The sequence below is a fragment of the Arvicanthis niloticus genome, chromosome 2 (genome assembly GCF_011762505.2).
Source record: "Arvicanthis niloticus isolate mArvNil1 chromosome 2, mArvNil1.pat.X, whole genome shotgun sequence".
NCBI classification, from domain to species: domain Eukaryota; kingdom Metazoa; phylum Chordata; class Mammalia; order Rodentia; family Muridae; genus Arvicanthis; species Arvicanthis niloticus.
This window is the reverse complement of record NC_047659.1, coordinates 18,503,404-18,529,186: the sequence shown is the minus strand read 5'-3', so window position 1 is coordinate 18,529,186 and position 25,783 is coordinate 18,503,404. Positions and strand designations below refer to the sequence as shown.

The 25,783-nt window shown below is 35.5% G+C and overlaps 1 protein-coding gene across 1 annotated transcript in view; it reads left to right on the top strand.

Annotated features, from left to right (window-relative positions):
- Lrp1b (LDL receptor related protein 1B) overlaps positions 1-25,783 on the top strand; it is a 349,921-nt gene that overhangs the window by 304,143 nt on the left and 19,995 nt on the right. The window contains exons 45-47 of the mRNA XM_076928219.1: positions 4,329-4,503; positions 11,381-11,485; positions 12,353-12,466. Of these exons, the coding sequence (XP_076784334.1) occupies positions 4,329-4,503; positions 11,381-11,485; positions 12,353-12,466 (394 nt within the window). The remainder of the gene's footprint in view (positions 1-4,328; positions 4,504-11,380; positions 11,486-12,352; positions 12,467-25,783) is intronic.

Below are 25,783 nucleotides of genomic sequence, written 5' to 3'. Positions count from 1 at the left end.
GTCATTCCATAAATTCAAGCTACCACTGAACAATCACCACAGATCTACCTAGGAACTTTTACTTTCCATCTTACAGTGTTCTAATTTTAATCCTGTCCCTATTTTAACCCTCAAAAAAAAAAAAGACTTTGATACTTTATATTTCTTCTAATCTGATTTTCTTTACTCTAGCAATTAAAAATGAGTCATTTTTTTCTGTCAGTGTATTATATTCATGGTACTGATTACATAAAGACATTTCCACAGAATCACTGATAAATGTTGTACTTTGAGCATATGTAAACTAAGTTTCTCTATATTCCCTTATGTTACCCAACCTCCTCCAATTCATCACCTTTGTTTCTTTAAGTACTTTGAATTCTACTATAATATCATATCTATGTGCTTGATAAAAGGTTTTATATTAAATATATATCCACAAATATGTGAACACATGTAATTTTTTATCAGATTATCATTTAAAATTATTTTAGTAACAACAGCTCTTATTAAGCTAAGTTCAAAATTCAAAAAGAAATTTGTGAGAGAAACTGTGTGCTATATGTCATATATACATGAGTCTATGTCAAGAAGTAAAAGGAAATGCCTGTCCTCTATATACTGGTGACAATCAAGCACAGTCAATGTGCCATGCCCTGTTTGGGGAAGAAAACTGACTATTCTTTAGGATTTGGAAAAACTAGATATACTTGAGTGTTTTGAAGTTCATTTTGAAAAGAGGATATTTTGTTAATATTTCTATCATTATATTTATGTGTATGTACACATGCACAGACACACATGGAGAGAGGAGATGCCTGCAGAGGCAAAAGGCAATGTATAGCCCTGAATCTAGATTTCCAGGTAGATATGAACCACCTGTTGTGGGTGGTAACAATCAAATATAGTTCTCTGAAAAATCAGTGTATATTCTTAATAACTGAGCCAAGATTATAAATATTAAAGCCAATGAATAGTTGCATAGCAAAGAAATTTCCTTGTAAATCATTAATTATATTTTGTTTCAATTTAGATTTCTGATAATGATAAAATCTAATGAAATATTCCTTTTATTAGAGAGACAATTCAAGTAATGCTTATATTGTCTTGGTGAATAATGTTTGTGAGTACATAGAAAGGTAAAAAGATGAATGCAGTTTCTGTTGATATTATTTTATCTAATACTTGTGGTTCATAAAAGATTATACCTTAGAAGAGAACATAAGGAAAATAGAGTAGAATTTGGTGATCCATAGAGAGTTGAAAAAAATCTAGAATTTACTAGAATTATTAAGACTGACAAAAGTCTCAGATTCTGTACTAGACATACAGGTTTTATGTGCCATGGAAGAACAGAAAACTTTTGGATTCTAGTATTTTGTTTTTAATTTATACATTTCCTATATTTGTCTTATAACTTACATATCAGATTCTGTAATTAATTAAATAAGAAATGTTCTCCATACACTTAGGCATTTGAGCACTTGGTTTCAAGTTGGTACCATTATTTATGGAGGTTTTGGAGATAGGCTTTACTGAAGAAATCAAGTTGCTAGGGCAGACTTTGAGAGCAGATAGCTTCACCTTATGTCCAAATTCGCTCTCTCTGCTCCATGTTCCTGTTGTCATGCCTTCTGTTTTCCTTTGCTCACAATAATGGACACATATTTCTGGAAACATAAGCCAAAATAAATTATCTTTTATTCAAGTTGCCTTTGACTATGGTGTATCACAATGCAGAAAGACAATTAATACAGAAGTTGAGACCAAAAATGGATCATTTATGTGAAGATTCTACAGTGTTGTTTTGTAGAGTGATTTTGAAACTTTAGACTGTGAAAAGGATTGGATATTGTACACAGAAGACAAAAGACCAGGCTAATAGAAGCCTGAAGACAGTGATGCTGAGATCAGGGCAGATAATGAAAGCCCAGATTGAAGGGTTTCAGAAAGAAACAATTTTAATTAACAGGTTAGAGGCCTTTGTTATTTCAGGAAAAAGGAAAACAAAACAATACAAATTAAACAAACCAAAAACAAACAAACACACACACACAAAAACTGGCTGCTTTCACATCTTTTTCTAAGAACTTACTTGAGGCAAAATCAAAGTAATGAAATTTTTTGGCAGAGGAAATTTCAAGAAAACAGAACAATAAACCAGCTACCTGAGGGCATATTTGTTACTGATAATTTGTCCATTTATAAAATGAAAGAGCAATTGGGAAGAAAAAATACAGAATATACTGAGTAGAAAAAAAGAGTACTAGGAAGAATAATGGTATGTTCACAGTGTGTATCAGAATAGGGACTATAACATTTTAGGAGATTATCACCATTGAGGTCAAGTAAGCTGCTGTGCATTTAAGGTTCTCAGAGGACAAGACATAATCCAGGTCAAATGCAAGTTCTAAAAGGGAGTTTTATGAGTTTACTGCTCCAAGAAAACAATTGAGTTAAAAAGTTGCTCCTAATATGATTTGAAGACAGCCAATCATGACCATGTCAGCCATATAATCAGCTGGATTTACAAACATAAAGGATACAAGTACAGTGTGGTAATGGATTCCTATTCCATGGTTTCAGAAAAGTTGCTATGACAAGGCAAGAAAACTTCTGCTTGCTATTTGAAAGTGAACTCTGGGTTGCAGTAAAGACACCAAGTAGCTATAGAGATGACAGAGTTGTGAGATATCTGCTGGGAAAGATGTGTTTAGAAAGTAGAATCAGCTCAATAGAGAGATGTATATACAGAGAGCAAAGCTGGAGGGTTGGACCCGTCTAAGCCATTTAACACTGGAAAAGGAGCTATAGGATTTGGTTTTGCCCCAGTGAATCCTAGTCTAGTTTGAGGACATTTCCCCATTGTACCTCCACTTCACCCACTGGGTAATATATATCTGTGCCACTATATATTGGAAGTCTGCAACTTACCTTTTGATTTTACAGGCGATATAGTTAAGAGATTATCTTGAGTCTTAGAAGACAGTTTTGATCTTTGAACAGTGTTCAGACTGTAGAAAACCTTAAGAACTTCAGGAATTGTACTCAATATTTGGTTTTGTGAGGGGCTCAGACATTTCAGGGAGTGAAATATGGCACTTTGAATGACAGATATATCCTGTAGGTGACTATAGTTGAATACCTGGTCCTTGATGTTAATATTGCTTTGGGAGGCTTAGGAATCATGACCTATGCTGGAAAGGGCAAGTCACTAGGTCTGAGCCTTGACAGTGAATTGCCTCAACTTATTTTTAGTCTGTTCTTTGCTTTATGCTGTAGTAAAAGATGTAGAATCTCAGATTCCTGCTCCTGCTGACATATCTGCTGATTTCTCCATGTCTCTACCCTCCCTTGATGGAATCTTCCTGTTCTACACCCATATGACAAAATAAACGCTGAATACTTTGGGTTGCCTCTGGTCATGATGTTTGATCATGGCAACAAAAAGATGACTAATATAGGCATTAAACTACCTACTTAATACCAGATTTCTCCTGTGATTTGGAATCCTGCAGCTGAAAATCAGTGAGAAGAGAAGGCTTTAAAACAAGAATCAGAAACATGATAAAGGGGGTATAAAAAAAGAAAGGATGAGGGAGAGGGACAAGGACATTACATATGCTACAGAAGGAATGGTAACCAAGGTGCAGAAAATATACTTCTTGGGTGCTATAAAACTCAAGCAAAACAGAATACTGGAGATTTTCAAGACAGCCCCAGAGATGCAGCTCTCCAACTAGACTGCAGAATGAAGCCCTGCTTCTGAATGCCTCTTCACTTTGACATGAAAGGACCAAAAACATGGAATATGAAACATTCTTTCTTCTTTAAATATTTTAAATTTTAAAAGTCATACTACAGATCTATATGAACACAAATAGAGCTGTCTGCTTTTCAGGTCACTGAAGCATAATTCTAAATGTGTTTTAATAGCTTATTTAATGCCCTTTGTTGAATTATGAATCTTCAAGAGGGAATATTTGAGGGAAGTATTTTTTTGTCATTAGGAAACCAGTCTATAATGCTTTATAAGAACGGTCCTTTGAAATAGAAGCTTAGATTATATGGGAATGTTTCACACTGGAGGGGGGATTATTCAGGGCTCATACAGGAGAATTGAGGAAGGTGATATTTCTCTATCACTTCGCACCCAGGAACCACGGCCTTATCAGAGAAGTTGCTTTTGTATATTATACAATCTAATTTTAAAAGCTATTTTACCTATTGTTTAACCATTTTCATATTAAATTAGCATCATTTATAATGCTGAATCTCATAAAATGAGATTCATTTATAATGCTGATCCCATAGCATCATCTAAATGATTGGTTGTTTCTCCTTCCTAGATGTGTGCCACCACTATTGTGTGAATTCAGAATCATGCACCATTGGGAATGATGGAAGTGTTGAATGTGTCTGCCCAACACGCTATGAAGGACCAAAATGTGAGATTGACAAATGTGTACGGTGCCACGGGGGCCACTGTATTATAAATAAAGACAATGAAGATATATTTTGCAAGTAAGTAGGCATCCATCTTGCTTTATAAAGCATTTATATGCTGAAGACTCGTAGTTTAGGAAATAAACTATGATGTCAATTTGATTTTTTTCTAAAATTCTGAATGTCTAACAGTTCACTTTATTATTGTTGTTGTAGTTAATTGAGCTAAGGAGGGGGCCAAACCTATAGGAGGACCAGCAGTCTCAATTAATCTGGAACCCAAGATGTTTCAAACACTAGACCACCAAAAGGGCAACATATACCAGCTGATATGAGGCCCCCAACATATATACAGCAGAAGACTGCTGGGTGTGTGTTCAATCAGAGATGATGCACCTAACCCTCAACAGTTCACTTTTTAAAGCTAGAGATGAAGTTCACATTAGCTCACTCTTCAAGATATACACAAAAATCTGAAGCGTGTAAACATCAATGATATTAATAAATTATCCCAGATATAAAATATACCCAAGATGTAAGCAATAGCAGAAATGTATTCAGAAATATATATGTAGAGCTAAGGATAGGAGTTGTTTGCCTACCAAGTGATTAATTCACAGCAACAGAAAAGAAGAGGGGGAGAAAGAAAAGGAGGAAGAAGAGGGATAAAGAGGGAGACTAAGAAAAAGTGTTGGTTGTGGGAGATATAGAAAAATAAAAACTGAAAGGAAACGGTAATAGTAAGTACTTAAGTATCTGTGATGATGATTTATGAGTACAAGATCATCTTGCTGTGGAAAGATTAGTGATATAGCTGACCAAGTAGACCTAGAACTACATATATTCTCACGTTTTATTTATTTTATATTTTATTTAGTTTTTAGGTTTTAACTGACTAGCTCTATTTTGAAAATAAAATGTTTCAGGACATAGTAGCTCACAACAGAAAATGTTACATTTAATAGAGTAAGATAGGAAGAATAGATGAAATTGTAGGACAAGTCTGATCATATGCGTTCAATTTCCATATCCATGCATCTCTCAAATACTGTCTTCTGATCTGTACATCTAGAGCCTCTTGACTGCTTGGATAATAGACATAACCACATGGAATTTTCAATATAAGCATTTAGTTATTTCTCACTAATAGTCACAGTGAGTAGATTAAAATTGTTGTTGTTGTTTTTCTGATCAAATATCTTTCCTTTTGAAATTACTTTATTTTATTGGTGTTCATTGATCCTTTTGGAGAGAAGCAATTTATATCTCTGATAAATATAAGCACTAAGATTTTTCTTTTCCTAATCTGACTTTGGCAATTACTATCTTAAATAAGTATATGGAATGATGTTTTCTGGAAGCAGACATATCCAAATTCTGCTTTTTCTTTTAAATGGAATTCTATGCTCACAGATATGGAAAATGCTTCAGGATGTATCAAGTGGAATATCCAAAGGACAGCAAGCATGAGCATGACACTTCTGTGTAACTGTATACAAATGCATATAAATACACACACACACACACACACACACACACACACACACACACACACACACCAGTGTTTATTACATATACAATGTTCTGCCTGCATGTATGTCTACAAGCCAGAAGAGGGCACCCGAACTCATAATAGATGGTTCTGAAACACAATGTGGTTGCTGGGAATACACCCCAGGACCTTTGGAAGAGCAGCCAGTGCTCTTAATCTGTGATCCAACTCTCTAGCTCAACTAAGTTCTACCTTTGTTGCCTTTTGAAATTTGTCTTTAAGACTAAGTGAGTGGGAGAAGAACCCAGGAACTAATGCTAATGTTATTGTTTGTATCATGGAACAAATTCTCCCCATAAGGTGAGAGGTCAGACTCCATGCCAGATAGAGTACTTTGAACAACCCTCTAAAAAAAGTGCTTGTAATAGAGCTGGATTCTGTCACTTCCTTTCTTAGAAATGTTATGAATGAAGGAGATGGAAAGTGAGCCATAAACTATCTCTGCCAGTGAGAGCTCTAGGAATTGGCAGATGAATTATGTCACTCTGGCAAACAAGTTCCAATAAAATTTTATTACAGGCAATGTTGACAAGTTTTATTTATTTACTCATTTTTATTTCTTCCCACTTTAGAATTTACTGTAAATGTGTCTTGTGTTGTCTTTATGAATAGCATACACTAAACCTAGCAATTTAGATAATTTGAAAGCATACTATATTTAAGTAAAGTAATTAAAAATGTGACTGATATTTTCTTCATTAGTACATAAAATAAAAATAAATGATCACACGTATCTCCCAAGCCTCATGTGCATAAAAAAAGTTAAAAACTCTCAATTGTGAAAGAACGTTATTTCAGTCTGTGAATGGACCTGGAATTTTTTTTGTTTGTTTGTTTGTTTTAAACAAAATAAGACAAGGCAAAGTTGAAGAGTACAAACCAGCAGCAGAAAAAGAGCCCTAAGAGAAGTTACAAGAATCAAAGACCCACTCATTCACAAATGCAGGAGTCATACAATAATACTATGCTGAAAACTAAAATGTCCACACAATGGACCTTGGTTCAGACCCATGCAGGCCTTTTGCTTGATGCATCAGTCTCTATGCATTTGTATGAGCTTTGCTCACTTGAATTTGTGGCCCTTGTTCTCCTGGTGTCCCATCTAGCTCTTAACAATATTTCTACCAGATTCCTTTACAGGGTTCTCTGACTTCTGAGGGGAAAGATTTCATGAAGACAACACACTTAAAGCTATGTCTCATTCTATTCATAATATCTGGCTGTTGGTCTTTCTATTTGTTCTCATGTGCTGAAAAAGGAAGATTCTCTGAATAAGGCACTGATCCATGAGTAAAGCAGAATGTATTTAGGAGTCATCTTCTATCACCATTTTAAATTAACTTTTTAAAGTTTTATTCATTTGTTTGTTTGTTTGTTTGTTTAAAGAGAATTTCTCTGTAGTTTTAGCTATCCTGGAAATTGCTCTGAATAACAGGCTGGCATCGAACTCACAATGATCTGCTTTCTTCAGTCTCCCAGGCCACCAAGACCTAGCTAACTGTCTAATATTTATTTATTTATTTATTTATTTATTTATTTATTTATTTATGTATTTATTTGTAATTTGTTTTAACCTAGGTTTCTGAGCTAGTCTCTGGTTCATGTTCGCCTATGCAGTACAGGTACTATCTCATGCCATAAACCTTAATTCAAATAAGACATTGATTGGTTACCACTCCCACAAACTTTGTGCTGCCATTACATTAGTGTATTTTGCTGGTAGGACCTATTGTATATCAAAGGTTTTGTGGCTATGTTCACATTTATGCTTATCTTTTGGTAGCCTACAGTGTTCTTTCTGATACCAAGACATGAGAATATAGTTGTGGAGGTTCTATGTAGACACCAGCTCAACCTCTCCATGTTCAATGAAGCAAATGGATGTCATTTTCAGCTTTATGGAGTTGCTGTCAATTTGTGGAGAGTAATCTATTGCCTTAGTCACATTCCACAATGTTTGAAGATTTCTAAGGAACCCTCTTGGCCACCAACTCAATTGGATGTAACACTGTGTCAGTTCTGGAAGTTTTGTTTGGTGATAAAAGATGGCTAGTAGAAACACTGTCTCCCTCACTATTTGGAGGCTTATTGAGGATCACTTTTATATATTTTAAACAATTTTCACTGTACTTGGTTCTGCTCATGTTCTCTGTTCCTTATCAGAATAGGGTATTAGTCTTTTCCATCTACACTGAGAACGGGTGTTATGAGCTGAGTCATCAGACAAGTTTACCCAGAAAGCACTCATAGAATCATCCAGCCTGCTCCCATCTACCATATAAATAATTTCATGTAAGGAAGAGAGGACCAGATATAGGACCCCTCCCCTAAACTATGCCATAATGGTAAATCAGAATTACACACAAACACACACACACACACACACACACACACACACACACACACACAAGATATTTATAACTAGAAGAGGCTGTGCCATCTGTTGGTAGAATTCTTATTTCAAATTATTTTTCTGAAAATATAGATGAAGGAATAGATGGGAATATAAAACAATTGGTAACACTGGATACACGGTCTAACTTCATAAATAGATATCTGGTAGTAATTTTTTAAATCAGTGGCCTATATGACACTTGAATAGAGAAGAGTGGGATATTTTCACTATTCTAAAGTTTGCTATGGGATTTCTGATGACTTTCATCTTAGAATTGCAGTGAAATTTGGATTAATGTCAGGATGTTTTGTAGGTGAAAAGAAATTTTGAACAAAATTTACAAAAAAGTTATTTGTTCACTTTTATATAAAAATTTAACTATTAGATATGTTTGAAATTCTAACACTTCTCCTATCCACTATCTACAGACTCAATAATGAAAACAATCATTAATACATCACTACACACTGTTCTTTCTCTTGGAATAGTTGTAAATAGTATTGAAGAGAAACTTGCACCTTAAAATGAACAGTTCAGAAAGAGTCCATTTGATATTAACTTTCCTAAGAATTCTTTGTAGTTACTAGATAACTTGTAAATAACTTTTTGGAATTCATTAACCCATAGTCTGTGACCTTGTTTATATTATATGTGCCTTTATTTAAGAAAATATACAGTAAAATAAAACATGATCTTCTTAAGGCATTCAATTGTATTTGTTCCACAGTTAAAAATATTTGCAAGCTTCTATCTTCAGGTTCAAATTCAAATAAACATTAATATTTAAATGACAAAAATTTTTATAGCTGTTGGAAGCAGAAACTTAAAAAATAATCTGCAGTTTTATCTTTTAGATAATAAAGTTTGGTATACACTTATTTTAGGTAAAGTTCTACAATGTATAGTGAACTAATATTTTCTCTTTACATTATTTCTTTAATATAATAAGGACCTGTAACATTTTCTGTATTGGTTTTCAATATATCTTAGAAAGAAGAAAAAGAAGTGCTCTTAACACTTAACATTTCAGAAAACAGTAGTTGTTGGTGGTATTTGGATCATTTTGTGTGTGTATTATAGAGAGAATGTTCATATAAGCTGTAAAGTATGCTATATTCTCTATTATATCAAAAGTGCGACCACCCTCACCTGTCCCATGATGGGCTCTGGGTTTATATAGTTCCATTTTACAACTTACATATAAGTACTTTACCACATCTATTGATATTTAAAAGAAATGTTATTTTAAAATGTAGGCTTTTAAAAACTGTCTTCCAATTCAAATACTGAACAAAATATATTCAGTGTGTAGATTACCAGCAGTCAAACAATCTCCAGCAAGACACGTGAGTATGCACGTAATAATGCATTTATGAACGCCAGAGTTGCTAACCTATCATTTCCAGGGACCTTAATGTCAATAGGAAATGCCCTGAAAGAGATTGTTATATATCTTGAGAAATATAAAATGACCTGTTAAAGATACTGCAGCCTGACTTTATTTTCAAGATCATGTCTAGAATCTGGAATGGGTAGTCTGCTAAAGTCATTTACTATGGAAAGTTGCAAATGGTCAACGGTACTGCAGCATGACTTCATTACCAAGGTCACATCTGGACTTATGAAACAACTGATTTTTGTTACCAGTTGATGAGAAACACTAGCATTAAATCACAATCCATTCTGAAGCAGCAAAACAGCATGTGTACATCTTCTTATAGCCCTTAAGGAAAGAGAGCAGATTCCCTAGTGACCTAGAACATAGTTATACTTGTTCACTTTTCTTCAGTGGTAGTCCATGACCAATGTAATTGTTTACAACATTAGACAGTACGTTTTTTGTATAATTTTCCTATGAATGAAGATAGTGTTTATTCTCATATCAAATATGTAATATGACTATAATTACACTCTGAGTTGTAGTCTGCAATAATGCCAATCTACTTGCTCCTGTATTCCTTATGCACTTTTGGTTTTAGATTTTACTAATTAGCTCTATTTTGATAATAAAAACTATGAAGTCATAGTAACTCAAATCTGATTAAGTTCTGCACATAATAGGGTAAGGTAGGGAAACTCTACATGAAATACTACATCAAACTAGAGTACAGAGTATTACCGTTACTCAAAACAAAACAAAATGGGTTTAACATTGAGTTTAATAATATGTACTTAACATTTGAACTAAGTTTATTTCAAACTACATGTATTTGTATGCCTGTTGGCACAAGAGTAGGATATAACCATGCAGCAGTATGTACACAGAAACCAGAGGAACACTTGTGAGAGTTTCAGGTCATCTGCTTGGGTGACAAATACCTTTATTTGCTGAACCATCTTCCCAACCTGCAGGGAGACCTGACATTTCCCAAATCTTCAGAAGTAGAGCCAAGATAATGCCTGGGTTTATTACCCTACCAGTCTGCATAATTTTTAACCTTCAGGACAATGAGTCCCTGTCTTAAAAGAGGTGTATAGCATTTCTGAGGATTCAATACAATGTTGTCCTGTGGCTTCTATACACACTAAAACATAAATGTGTGTACACCTACACAAATATATGTCCCTTCATAATATAAAATCATACACACAATTAAAACTATTGTAATCATGACATTTCTCTCTAGGAAATGCTACAATGAGAAGAGTACTTCTATAGTGTTGCTTATAACTCACACTGATGTTATCAAGTTCTAGTTAACTGAAAAAGAAATGCAGAAAGTCCTCTTAGCATGCAATTAATAGACAAGAGTATTTTCTAACCATATATCTAGATGCTTTAAATTTTTATCAAGAAAATGGGTTAAGAATTAGCAAAACACCCAAATAACCTGGTATTTTTCTAATAAATAAGTTTCCTCCCATAATCTCCTTTTGAGAAAAATTATATTTAGGCATAGACAAGAGTATTCTCAAATGATACATATTCTAGTTTGCAGGTGTTTTGTGTCAGCCTTCAATAGCAATAATTCTGGTAACATCATTTCCTCTTTTTCCTGTTTCTGCAGCTGCACTAATGGAAAGATTGCCTCTAGCTGTCAATTATGTGATGGCTACTGTTACAATGGTGGCACATGCCAGTTGGACTCTGAGACTAGTGTACCTGTGTGTGTGTGAGTATATACTAATGTAATTTAAGAAAGGGTTGCATGTGGGTAGAGTCTCTATCTTAATTTTTTCCTTTCTTAGGGTAATAATACTTTTAAGTGAGTGTGTCATGTACATCTCTGGTCAACTGTCCCTTCTTGGTTCATGATCTACATAATTCCTTTCCCATCAGTTTGATAAAAATCTCATGAGGAATATCTCATTCAGTTCTTAGCATCTCTTCATTTCAGACATTCACAGTTTGTCAACTTGGAAATGCTGAGAAAACTGCTCTGGTTTTACTAACCTTATTAAACTATATGACATATACAGTTCATTTTGTATGTGTGTGTGTATATGTGTGTGTGTGTGTGTGCGTGTGTGTGTGTAAATTCTTCAGTAGTTAGGACTATTATTTTCAAAAGAACTTGTATGATATTTTCAAACATATATTATTTGATGTTCTATCAAGTTTAGAGTATCACGTTATATAAAGCAATTAAGTCCTTGGCCCTTTGAGAGTACATTATATTCAGCCAGGTTGCTATACACCAAGAAAAAGCAGAGATCCTCAGTTAGAAAATCTAGAATTTAATATCTTCCTCTTCTCACTTTGATGGTTTTCTAGACCAGACCACATAAAGCCATTTCATTGATGTGGTCATTGAGTTTTGTTTTAACTGAGTAAGCAGATGATGCCCCAAAATGAATACTATCAGCTTCCTTTTCCACAGCTTTTCACAGGAACATGTGATCAGTGTGTATTTGAGGGAGGCAAGCATCCCTGAGATCATTTTTATTTTATATTACTATCAATGTATAATATAAATTTAAACATATATGACAAACAAGTCAGACGCTATATTCAGTTGTATTTTACTGGAATTCTACAGATGCTCTGTGGGGTTTAAAAGTCAGCGCTGTGACCAGAAAGAGAACCCTTGTGATCACTACTGTCAGAATGAGGGGATTTGCACTTTAACTGCGTTTAATGAGCCGAGATGCAAGTAGGTTTAACCTTCCAATTACTGCTGTGCTTCCTGTGACATCATTTCAGGCCACAGTTCATTGGTTTAAATCATGAACATCCACATGCATTTCACAGTGTATACTTAATCTTGGGGCTCATCTCTGTCACATTTAATTAACCTATGCTTTGCTCATAGATAACTGTATACACTGCAGACTGCTAGAGTGTGCAGAAATATAGCAGGTGATGAAAACGCTACTCATCCTGGTTCCTAAAATCACATATGCTAGAAAGGTAGATTTTAATCCCAGGAGGACAGAGGCAAGTGGTTTAAAGTCTGTAACTACTATATTTAAAACAGTAGATTTTATGGTTTGACATTTCTATTTCAAAATCTGATGGGATAGTAAACTATTTGTTTCTTAGATTTACATCAGAGGCTGTTTGATTTACTTAGAAAAAAAATAAGTGCATGCCAAAATACTTCAAGAAATTTAATTTCTTTATAGATTACATGATTCTTCCTTCATTCAGTCTGTGGTAACTTAGGTATCTATAGAAAGTATACTCTTATTTTCTCATTACAGTATCACCTCTGAACTGACCACAGTAGATGTTTGCCATATGTACTTGAGTTTTAGAGTTGGCCCATATGGGGTGTCTGTTTTAATACTTACTGTTAAAGTCAGCATCTCTGATAGGCACGTTGGAGTACCATCACTGAAGGTGGGGTCAGCCTAATGAAACTGAAAAGCACAACCATGCTAAACTTTCAACATTTCTTTACCAAACCTTAACTATTTTCTTATAATAAGCTGCTGGAGTTATAAGGCAGAAACTTGAAATGAATGAAGTTGGTGTTGAAAAGAATAGTCCTGGGTAAAACCGAAGAGGAATGTTCTGGAGATCAGGGGGTCTGCAATAAAAGTTTTGGTGCCACTTGAAAGGGAAAACGATGTTTAATCCATGGGTTGCCTATGGAGAAAAGAGTAGACTGAATGGTGACTCATTGGTATTCAGTGACTGAATTCAAAGTGATCCTTGGCCCAAAGATAATGAAGGGCTTATTTTATGTTAGTTTTACCACCCCTATAATTTCTGCCTTGGAATCAAGCCTTAGTTTATCCTGTTACTGTTTCACTGCTTCTAAGCAAAGTTTGAAAACTGTAGGATCTCTAATTTGTCTCTTCATAATAAACAAGTATCTAGATGACTTCCTGTGCAAGGATTCCCTGTGTCACCAGAATAAGAAATCCAAATGGCTCTAGCATTCTACAGTGATGTTTAATTTTAGGCAAATAGCACCAGGGTCGAATCATCATCACTATAGCTGGTAAACTCAACTAAAAGGAAACAGGGTAACTCCAGGTTTAGACAGTTTAGAGACTGTCTTTTATTTTTATATATCAATATTTCTGTGTCTATTTGTCCTTATAGAAATTGGGTTTGTACTGGGATTTTTTTTTATTCCTTTCAGGTTTTTATAAGCAGAAGAAATATGACAAATATCACACAAACTTCAAACAGTTAAGTTATAAAATTATAGAGAAATCATATTTTCATTTGCACAGCAATTCCTTAAATACATATAAATAACCAATGAGTAAGGTATTTTCCAACTTAGATAGCTTCATGGCCATAAAACCTGACTCAGAAATACATTACATAATCTCCATAGTTTATGTACATTCTTAAATTATTGTCTAACTGCTTACCCTGTTCAGGATGACACACTGTGTTCACACAATTCTGACCATCTGTGACCAATTATGGAATTATGTGATATCACTTTCCCTGAACTTCAATCATCCCAATATGTAATGCTGAGATGTAAAAGATGCAAAATGTAAAAGTCATTTTGACTAGAAGAATGTCTTTTAGGGACAATTAAACAATTTGTTGTTATAATAAAATTGTGATCAAAGTGTGAAAACAACTGAATAAAGAATACTTCATGATTCCAGTTGGGAGAATCAAAGGCATTTTAGGTGTTAATAATATTTTGAAACAAAAATGATAGGAGATTTGAGTGTGAAGAATGGCTAAAAATCTAGGAAAGACTAGCATGCTCAAAGTACAATTGATGTGGAAGTCCCAGTGCAGGTTAGTGAGGGCAAGAGACCACTGGGTGGGGATGCTGAGAACACTCCAGGAAGAATATTTGATGCTTTGAATATTAATTAAGAAGAAATATAACTTGGAGAAATGTATCCAGGAATAGTTTCCTGTGAACTGAAGATGTAGAGAACCTCCAGTAGTTTCAATTCCAGAGAGATGAACATTATGTGTGTCTCACTCTAACAGATAAGGTATTTGTTCTTAGAAAGATGTGTTATAAGCCCCTATGCAGACAGAATCCATAAAAATCTACTAACTTCTGGATGAGTCAGTAAGGAACAGCAGAGATTTCTTCCACATGTTTAGTTAAGAGTTCATTAAAGGAAAAAAAATAAGAACAGAGAAATATATTTTTGCAATGAAAAAGACAGTAGTCATTAAGAGTATTCTTACTGAAGTACCATTTTAAAATTTTATTTATTTATTTATTTATTTATTTATTTATGTTACATTACAAAAACTGCCCCTCCCTACTCCCAGTCCCTTTCACACTGTCTCTCCTTCCATCCCCCATCTTCCCTCTTATTCTCCTTGAGAAAGTGGAGGCCTTCTAGGGATCCCTCCACCCTGGAATATCAAGTCTCTGCAGGACTAGGTGCATCCTCTCTTACTGAAGTCAGACAAGACAGCCCTGTTGGGGAACAAATTCCATAGACATGCAACAACTTTAGGAAGAGCCTTAGCTCTAGTTGTTGGGGTACTCATATGAAGATTTGGTTGCGTGTCTGCTACATATGTGGCAAGTAGGTTCAGCCTGTGTATAGTGTTTGGTTGGTGGCTCAGTCTCTGAGAGCCCTAAGGATACAGGTTAGTTAACTCTGTTGGTCATCTTGGGGAGTTTCTATCCTCTCCAAGGCCTTCAATCCTTCTCCCAACTCTTTCATAAGACTCCCAGAGCACTTTCCAATGTTTGCATGTGGACTTCTGCATCTATTTCAATCAACTACTGAATGGAGTCTTCCAGAGAAGACTTCCTGAGGTTCCTGTCTGCAAGCATAGCAAATAATCATTAATTGTGTCTTCTGTCAGGGATTGGTACTTACCCTTGGGGTGGTTCTCAAGTTGAGCCAGTTATTGGTTGCCCATTCCCTCAGTCTCTATTTCATCGTTATCTCTGCATTCCACGTAGACAGGGCAAATTTTGGGTCGAAAGTTTGGTGGGTAGGTTGTTGTCATTATCTCATCACTGGAATTTTCCCTGGCTACAGGACATTTGAAGCCTCAAATTTTTATATCTACATTGGTAGAAAAAGGAGGTCAGATTTGTTCTCATGTTCATGGTTTCTAAGAAAGAAGCTCAGGATATATGAAAATAAACAAACTAAACAACAACAACCAGAAAACCCCCAAAAACCAAAACCAAAAGAAACCATCCAACCAATTAAACAAACAAAGTTACCATAGTTACAATTTCTATAGTTATAATGTGTAACTAAATATAAGTAAAACTTAATATCACCTATGGTTATAGTCAACACAAAGCAATCTAGGTAAAGGATTATACAGTTCCCACAGCATTTTTCTAGCAAACAAATCTTTTATGGGGAGATATTTAGCAGAGTATTTTAGCCTGATCTTTCACAGTAGTATTGATGAGTATTTCTAGTGAAAATGTAATGTATCCCATTTTATCTAAAACCTTTATAGGAAACAAAATCTGCTACAAGCTCCTTAACCTGGTACTTGCTTTAGTTTCAATGGCATATCATTTTTCTTTTCCTCATGGAGAGAAAAACTACCTGAATTGTATGGGACTAATACACACAGTCGGAAAGTCAATAAAGTATTCAGATCTTATGAAGGTGACAGCTCAGTTTTTCTACCTAGAAATTTTATTGCTATATCCTTCAACTTAGGAAACAGATTTGTTGGTTGAAAGCCTTCACTTTTGTCTCTAGATGGCCATTTTCATTTATTACTTTGTGTGCAACAAAAAGAAAATGGCAAAGAAAAGCAAAGAAATAAAACATCTTACGTTTTTACACATTTATTTGGAGAAAGTTTGGAAGTAGTCAATTGAGAACTGTTAAAACTGTATTTTAAAATTCTCTATGATGTTATTTTGACAATATTATTGACTTCTAATTATTTGTTAAAATATTAATAAAATTATATTTATGTTTTTATTTTATTTCATGTATATATTAGTTTTGTCTGCATGTAAATTTGTACACCACATATATGACTGGCACCCACATATGCCGGAAAGGAAAGGGTGGGGTGGCATGGATTTCCTGCAACTGAAGTTAAAGATGGTTGTGAGCCATCCTGTGGATTCTGGGAATCAATCCCTGGTCCTCTGGAACTGCAGCTACTGCTCTTAACTAGTGAGCTCTCTCTAGCCACTTAAATAAAAAATAATGAAATTCAATAGCAAGTAATTCATTCCTCCCTGAGTCTAAGAATTTCTCATAGGTTTAGAGTCACACTTACATGAGATCCAGATATTGTATGCAACATGAACCTCCCTCCATATTACTACTTTATTGTAATGCCTATAGTTCTTTCAGTCATGAAACAGGTAGTTGGCTCTTGATAGTTTCCTGTACTCCACTGTCATTCCACATGCACATAGCTGTGCACACACAAGCCATGGAAAATCAGCTGTGTGCTGCACCTCACCGTCTTTGCTCAAGAGGTTCATTAAAACAATTATCACTTGGTTGTTTCATGTAATTAAGTCTTCATACCTTACTGGTCCAAATCAATATGTCAATTCACATTAGCATATCATTCATTTATAAAGCATGCTTCTTGGATTTTTTTTTCCAAGACAGGGTCTTATTCTGTAAACTGAGCTTTTCTAGAATTCAGTATTGTACCTAGGCTGGCCTTGAACTAAGGACATTTCTTTTACCTTAGCTTCCCAAGTTCTGGCATTAGAATTGTGAGCCATCACTTTCAGCTGCCTGTTATATTTTTGGTGTCTTTTCTTGGAGTGAAAGCATCTGTATGTATATACCTTGATACAGACTAAGTTTTTAAGACTTACACTGAGCAGCTGGGACTATTATACTCAAAGACAGAAGCTTGTGAAACCAATCCCCTTAACATTATACAAGTTAAGGCTTTGCACTGTTAAATACAAGGTAGGACTAACCATTCAAAAACACAATTCAATTATGTGTTGTCTCAAGTATTTAGATGTACTTCTAATAGGAGTTTTACTAGAATCATGTCTTAAAAATTGGCTCAGAGTCAGTTTCAGAGAGATATGTTCCAAAGTTTCTCTAACATATCATTGAATGCACTTGAAAAACAAGCTTCCTATTATTGGAAATTTAAAGAATATCAAAAATGTACTTTTATTGTTATAGAGCAACTGAGGGGCTAAGTAGTAATTATATGGAAACCATTTCTCTGAGATACATTCATACCTTTAAACTTAGAATAGCCACAGAACTGTTATCACCCTGTCTTGGTATACTGAGTATGAGGATTAAAAGTACACATCACTATCTCAAAGACAAATTTTATATTTAATTTTTCTATACATTTATTTTTCACAGCTCAAAATAATATACCAGATTATATCTGGATATATAAGTACCTATATATACCCAAGAATAGGAGATGGAAGTATACCTTTTGAATTACTAATGCCTTATGAAATAACAAAGTGTTGCAATCTCTTTTGTTCACACATATATATGAGAATCTTTTAAGGATAATGATTTATAGGCCATCCTGGGTTATGCAACAGCTCAACCCAGTACAGATAGCGTAGTGATGTCTTCTAAAGTCCAAGGGCGTGAATATATTCTGAAGGGGTGTTTGTGTCGCCTAAGTAAAGGCCATGAAAATGATAGGTAGGACTACAAAAAGAAAATAAAATATATGCTTCATGCAAATATGTTAATAGATGCACATATACACATGTATATATGTGTGTGTAATCAGCAGTATCAAATTATATTTTAAGATATTTTCATTAATAATTTTCCCTGTGAATGCACAGACCAAACTATTAAAGAAGTTATCTTTTTTTTTTTTTTTTTTTTTTAAAAAACCCTCCGTGGTATTTATTTTCTTTTTTTTTTTTTTTTTTTTTTTTTTATTAGATCTTTCATTTACACTTCAGATACCATCCCGTTTCCCCATTCCCCCCCCTTAGAAAACCCCTATCCCATGCCCCCTTTTCCTTTTTGCATTTATACATTTTTTTAAGAAATGTTAATCATAGGCTTTATAAGTTTGGTATTGTTCAATCAGAGGTGTAACCCACTACCCAACCTAGATATATCAACTATCTTTGACTGGTGGAGATACATAAACATCTGCTTCCCTGTTTCCCCCCTCTATCTCTCTTTCATCACCTAGCTTCTCCTCTCCTTCTTCTTCTCCTCTTCTTACTCCTTTTCTTCCTCTCAGTACTCCTCCCACCTTAGCTCCTCCTACACATCACCCTTCCTGTTAAAAGGAAACTTTTCTCTCAAAATACAATTAGAGCATAATTATGCCTATTTGTACCAGTGAGGTACAAGATAGTCCTAATACCCAGTCCATCCTTTTGTTGACTAACCAGCACCTCTGTCATCTATCCTAATTAAAACACTTAGTTCTGAACCTGGCTTTTTCCTTGGCTTTAGGATGAATGTCAGCTGATGACCATACACTCAGATCTTTTCTCTCAAAGTAAATAGCTATAAGTTTTCAACCCCATCAGAAATCCAGAATGACTGAGTTGACTATAATTGTGGGAAGCACCAAGCATAGCTTCTAAAACTTAGCCAATTTATAGAGACCTCTGAACACCTGGACACTCGCTCTACTTCGAAACGTTGGAGCATCTGTTCTTCTGCCTTCTGGCCCAGGATCATCTGACAGACCTTAGTGCTGCAGAATTATTAAGGGCTGATTACTCTGTCTAGGCAGATATAATCAGTCGACTATTCTGCAAGTGTGTCCTTTTCTGGACAGTAATTTGTCTGTAGAAGGAAAGTGGCAATTCTTGCCTAGTGGCTGTCTCACCACAACTGGAGTAACTCCAAGGATGCTCAATTTCTTCTTAGAGTTTAACATAGGAAGCTGTCCGGAGCAGACAGGTCTCTAATGAAAATGAACATTAATACTGAAATGTTTGTCATGTCAATTCTAAGGATTTCTGATGTTTTGAAAACCAGCTATCCATGTAAGGTAATCTGGAGTGTTGCCTGTTAACTCCACTCAGCTATTTCTAAATAAAACATAGAGAACACCCTTATAATAAACTCCAAGTCATGAATTTGCTATAGTCCCTTAACTCACAGGCTGACCATCTCAAATCAGTTAAAAAAGTTAAAGAAGGACTGGGTCTAAGCTTTGTATTCCTAAGTGTGTTATACTGGTACAATGCCTATGAGAGTAACAATATTCATCTCACTCTTATATCACTAAAAAGCTCATGCCACTGAAAACCTTAAAATTTGTAAACAAAGTAAATTGGTGCCATTTAAGAATTTATATTTTCATCTTGATATTAATTATACAGATTTCTACTAATAGGTTATGGCTATGCAATAAACCCTAGCTAATCCTCTCTATTCCGACAAAACCACTACTTTTTCCTAGGGAGACAGCCCAACATTTACCACCTTAGTCCCCATGCCCAGGGAATAGGGGCGCTGACTCATCATTAGCTTCTTCAAGCTGATTATGGGCGTTGAGATATTAGAAGAGGGGTGGGGGGGAGTGCAAGTTGACAATCCTCTGATGCTGTGTCTTCGCTGCCTCCAGATAGAATTCACGGACCTCAGAGGTTTGAGCAGGTCTGCCCAGCTTGCTTGTTGAGTAGATACACCAAGGTTGATCATTCTGCAATATACAATTCTCAAAACAAATTTTAGTATCAAGATAGGTTTTTTTTTTTTTTTAAAGAGGGCTGACATTTTATTAAGAATGTTGGTTCTAACTGCTTTTCTATTTTTCCCCTTTTATTGGATATAATATTTACATTTCAAATTTTATCCCCTTACCATATTTCCCCCACCACCCAGGAACCCCTTATCCCATCCTCCCTCCTCCTGCCTCTATGAAGGTGTTTACCCACCTACCCCCAGCCTCCCTCCCCACCCTCAGATTCCCCCCCCTCAGTGCTCAGCCTTCAGGGTACCAATGATCTTGTCTCCCACCTATGCCCAACAGGGCCATCCTCCCCTACATATACAGCTGGAGTCATGTGTCTCTCCCTATGTGCTCCTGGGCTGGTGGTTTAGACCCTGGGGAGCTCTGGCTGGTTGGTATTCTTGCTCTCCTCACAGGGCCACCAGCCCTTATGGTTCACGGTTCCTTCAATTTACTCTCTGACTCCTCCATTGGGAACTTTGATCATATTAATGGATAGCTGTGGGTACCTGTCTCTGGGTATGTCCGACTCTGAGAGACCTCTAAGGAGACAGCCTTATCAGGCTGCTGTCAGCTTTCCCATCCTGACATCCCTATCAGCGTCTATTTTTGATGACTGCCTATGGAATGAATACCCAGACACAATGGTCTCCCTACAACCCCCCCTTCAGATTCTGACCCACACTTTGTCTCCATATTTGCTCCCTTGGTTATTTAATTACTCCTTCTAAGAAAGACCTAGGCATCCTCACTTGTTCTTTCTTCTTCATGAGCTTCATGTCGTCTGGTAGTTGAATCTTTGTTGTTTCAAACTTTTGGGCTAATCTCCGCTTATCAGTGAGTAAATACCATGTGTGTTCTTTTGTGATTGGGTTACCTCACTCAGGATGATATTTTCTAGATCCATCCATTTACCTAAGAATTTCTCGAATTCATTATTTTTAATAGCTGAGTAATATTCCATTGTATAAATGTACCACATTTTTTGTATCCATTCCTCTGTTGAAGGGCATCTGGGTTCTTTCCAGCTTCTGGCTATTATAAATAGGGCTGCTATGCACATATACACATGTATATATGTGTGTGTAATCAGCAGTATCAAATTATATTTTAAGATATTTTCATTAATAATTTTCCCTGTGAATGCACAGACCAAACTATTAAAGAAGTTATCTTAAAATGTAATGAAGAGTACATATTATTGAGATTAGAATATTGTTGATTTTTTAAATATAATTCTCTGTGTAATTTTATTCTCTTTAATACCCTGAAGGAAAAATATAAGCTCTTAAAGTATATATGAATTTTCTGAAAATGAAAAACTAAAAATAGCTACCTCAAGAATTTTATTGCTTCAGAAACCATGTCTATTTAGTCCTCACTGTCTTCAAAGGCAACAGAACACTTCCCACACTGTGAGTTATTGCTTCCTGCCCAGGGCAAGAACAGTTTTCCATGTGGTCAAAACAATTTAGCATTGTGAAGTTTTATACTATAGAATTGTATTTCAAGCCAAAGCTTGAAAAAAATCCGATATTCTCTCTCCCCCTCCCTCCTTCTCTCTCTCTCTCTCTCTCTCTCTCTCTCTCTCTCTCTCTCTCTCTCTCTCTCCAGTTTTTTAAACTAGGTTAAATATCAATAGGCATTTGTGTTAGAGAAAGCATGAATTCCACAAAGTTGTACCCATGTATCTTGCTATTTCAGTTGTGTTCAAAACTTTCACATCTGTTGTTTTGATCCATATTTTATGAGAAAATCATCTCTTCTTAGTGTGGCCTTTGGACTTGGAGCATATTTCTGTGAAACTTGCCTTTAAATCCTACCATCACACCCTTAAATGTGTGTGTGTCTTATCTCCTCAAGATAACAAATTCCTTCCTTTGAATTATTGTGTCTGATTTACTCATTAATTTCCCAACCATTAACATGTATTCTCCATGTATCATATAATTATTTTGCATTGTTACAGAGTTTAAGCCTATAGTTTAATAATCACCCCATTGTTGTATTAGCCTCCATTATTTGATAATAAATTTCACAGTTAAGAGTCAGAATAAAATGATTTATTCTATTCTGCACTTGATCTACTTTATCTTCTTTGGGGTTTTCAATCCCATTGTACTGCATTTTCTGAATATTCTGGAGCTTTTATTGTTCTCTCTTAAGGGAGACTGGGCAGATTTTACATATAATATCTTATGAAGAGAAGTTAATTTCACTCAGTTGTTTTGTTTTCTCCATACGCTGTTGCACTGTTGTTGGTTATCTAATGTCTTGCTTTGGATCTCTCTCTCTCTCTCTCTCTCTCTCTCTCTCTCTCTCTCTCTCTCTCAAAGGATGCAAGAGCAGAAGGAAGTTTTCCTAGGCTATTGTACAAAGACATAAGAGAGGATTGTCTAAGGCACTCCTCTAATGTGATGAGACTCCATGACCAAAGAAACTTATAAAAGAAAGCAATTAATTGTTGGTTTACTTAGTGTTTTAGAAGGATAATCAATGATTGATATAGTGGGCAGGATAACAGCAAACATGGTGCCATAGCAGTAGCTGAGAGCTACATCCAGATCATTAGGCAAGAGAGGGTGAATGAGACATGCTCAGCCTGATGTGAGCTTTCAGCACCTCAAAGCCCACTGCAGAACGCACTTTCTTCAACAAGTCCATACCTACTCCCAATCCTTCTAATCTTTGTAAAAATAGTGCCACTTCCTGATGACCAAGCATAAAAATATGAAATTATAAAGGTCATTATTATTCAAACCACCACAAATATTTAGGGTTTGGAGGATTATAAATTAGATAAGGCTTGTAGCAAAAGATATTAAACTCTTACGTAATTTTCAGCAACTTATATTCTTAGCTAGGTGTTTGGAATGGGTTCAAAAAATAGTAGGGTTTGTTACCTGGCAGCTCTTGGTGGTCCAGTTAGTTGATATTGTTCTTCAAATGGGGTTGCAATTCCCTTCAGTTCCTTTAGTACTTCCCCTAGTTCTTCCATTGGGGTCATGCGCCTAAGTCTGATGGTTTGCTGTGAGCATCCAACTTGTATTGATCAGGTGCTAGAAGAACTTCTCAGGGAACAGCTATACCAGGCTCCTGTCAGCAAGCACTTCTTGGCATCACCATTAGAATAGGAGTTTGGTGTATGAAGATGGATGGATCCCTAGATGTGGCAGTCTCTGGATAGCTTATCCTTCTGTCTCTGTTCCATTTTTTTTGTCCCTGCCTTTGCTTTGGACAGGAACATTTCTGGGTTACAATTTGAGATGCATGGGTACCACATGTCTCCAGCTACTTATATAGCAGACAATGACCTTATCTGACATTAATGAGAGGAGAAGGAGGCTTGATGCCCCAGCATAGGGGGATACTAGAAAAGTGAGATGGGAGTAGAAGAGCACTCCCGGAGATGCAAAGGGGATGGGATGTGGGGTTCTTGGAGGCATAACAGGACAGGAGATATCATTTGAAATGTAAATGAATGAAACAATTAATAAAAAGAGATAGTAGGAGAAATCTAATAACTTTGAAGATACAAGTTGTCACAGTGGTTTTAAAAGATCTTACTGACATGAGAATCAATGAGAACAGTGATTCTTAACCTGTACTTCATGACCCTTTTGAAGGTATGTAGACTCTTTTGCAAGGTTCACCTGAAACCATCAGAAAACATATGTATTTTCAGTACAATTCAGAGTAGTAGAAAATTACAGTTTTTAAATAGCAATGAAATTAATTTTATTGTTAAAAGCCACCACTACATGAGGAACTGTATGAAAGTGTCACAGCATTAGAATTATTGAGAACCAATATATTATAAAAAGCATGGTTTTTTTTTAAACTGAGAACATGGCTTATGTTGTTATAAATTATCCTGCTCAGTCTTCCTTCCAACAGTTACACATCCCATTCCTCTTTTCCCATCTCCAAGAGGATATCTCCAGACTATAACCCTATTCAGCCAGGCCCCAACACTCTCTGGGGGCCTGAAGTTTCTTGAGCATTATGTCCATCTTCTGTCACTGAGGACAGACCAGGCAGTCCTCTGCTATATATGTGTCAGGAGTCTCATATCAGCTGGTGTATGCTACCTGGTTGATGGCTCAGTGTCTGAGAAATCTCAGAGGTCCAGGTTAATTGAGACTGCTGCTCTTCCTATGGAGTCACCCTCCTCTTCAACTTCTTCCAGCCTTTACCTAATTCAACCACAGGAGTCCCTGACTTCAGTCCATTAGTTGGATGTAAGTATCTGCATCCAGCAAACAAACAGACAATATCAAATTAAATGGAGAGAAACTTGAAGCAATCCCACTAAAATAAAGGACTAGATAAAATTGCCCACTCTCACTATCTAGTCAATGTAGTTAGTACTCGAAGTTCTAACCTGAATAATTATACAAAAAAGGAGGTCAAATGGATACAAATTAGAAAGGAAGAAGACAAGTTATCACTATGTCCAGATGATATGATAGTATATATAGGTGACACCAAAAATTCTACTACATAGGTGACCAGAAAACTTCTACTGCTGATAAACAACTTCAGCAAAGTGACTGAATATAAAACTAACTCAAATAAATCAGTAGCCTTCCTTTATAAGAAATGCGATGAAAAAGCAAATCAAAAAACAACATTCTTCACAATAGTCACAGAAAATATAAAATATCTTGGGGTAACTCTAAACAAACATGTGAAAGATCTGCATGACAAGAACTTCAAGTCTCTCAAGAAAGAAATTGAAGAAGACCTCAGAAAATAGAGAGATCTCCCACACTCATGGACTGGTAGAATTAACATAGTAAAAATAGGCATCATATCAAAACCTATGGATTTTAAAAAGAAAATTAATAATGAAGCCTAATTTTCGATATAAATAAGACAATGGTTTTTCAAGTTAAAAAATGACTAATGGGTTTCCTAGTAAAAACTACAGACACAGAATAAGATACTTATGTGTTGGAATTTCAGTTTTGCTTCTTCTTATACTTACTGTCTTATTGTGAACTCACTGTTTGCATCTATCGTCGCAGACTGTTGTAAGGATTAAAAAACCTAACATATATAAATCATATAGAAAATGTTTTCGAAACTGTGGACAATTTTATAAACTAAAATTATTATTCACTAGCTTTAAAAAGACCAGAAACTGGTATAAGAACCTCACAGCAAAAGAGCGTGCTTGGAATTGAAAGAAAGATATAATCACATCAGCAGCCAATAACTTGCAGTGTGGTGACCTTTGCAGAAGTGGCCATAGGGGAAGCAGAGAAAAAAAGTACCAAGATGGAAACCTCTTATGACCCCTGAAAGCAAGGCAGGATTTGACTTTATAAAAATAGCCATAGTAAACAGAGAAAGTTTATGCCTCACTAAGGTGAGCTTGTGAGAAACTGAGGTCCAGGTACCATAGCAG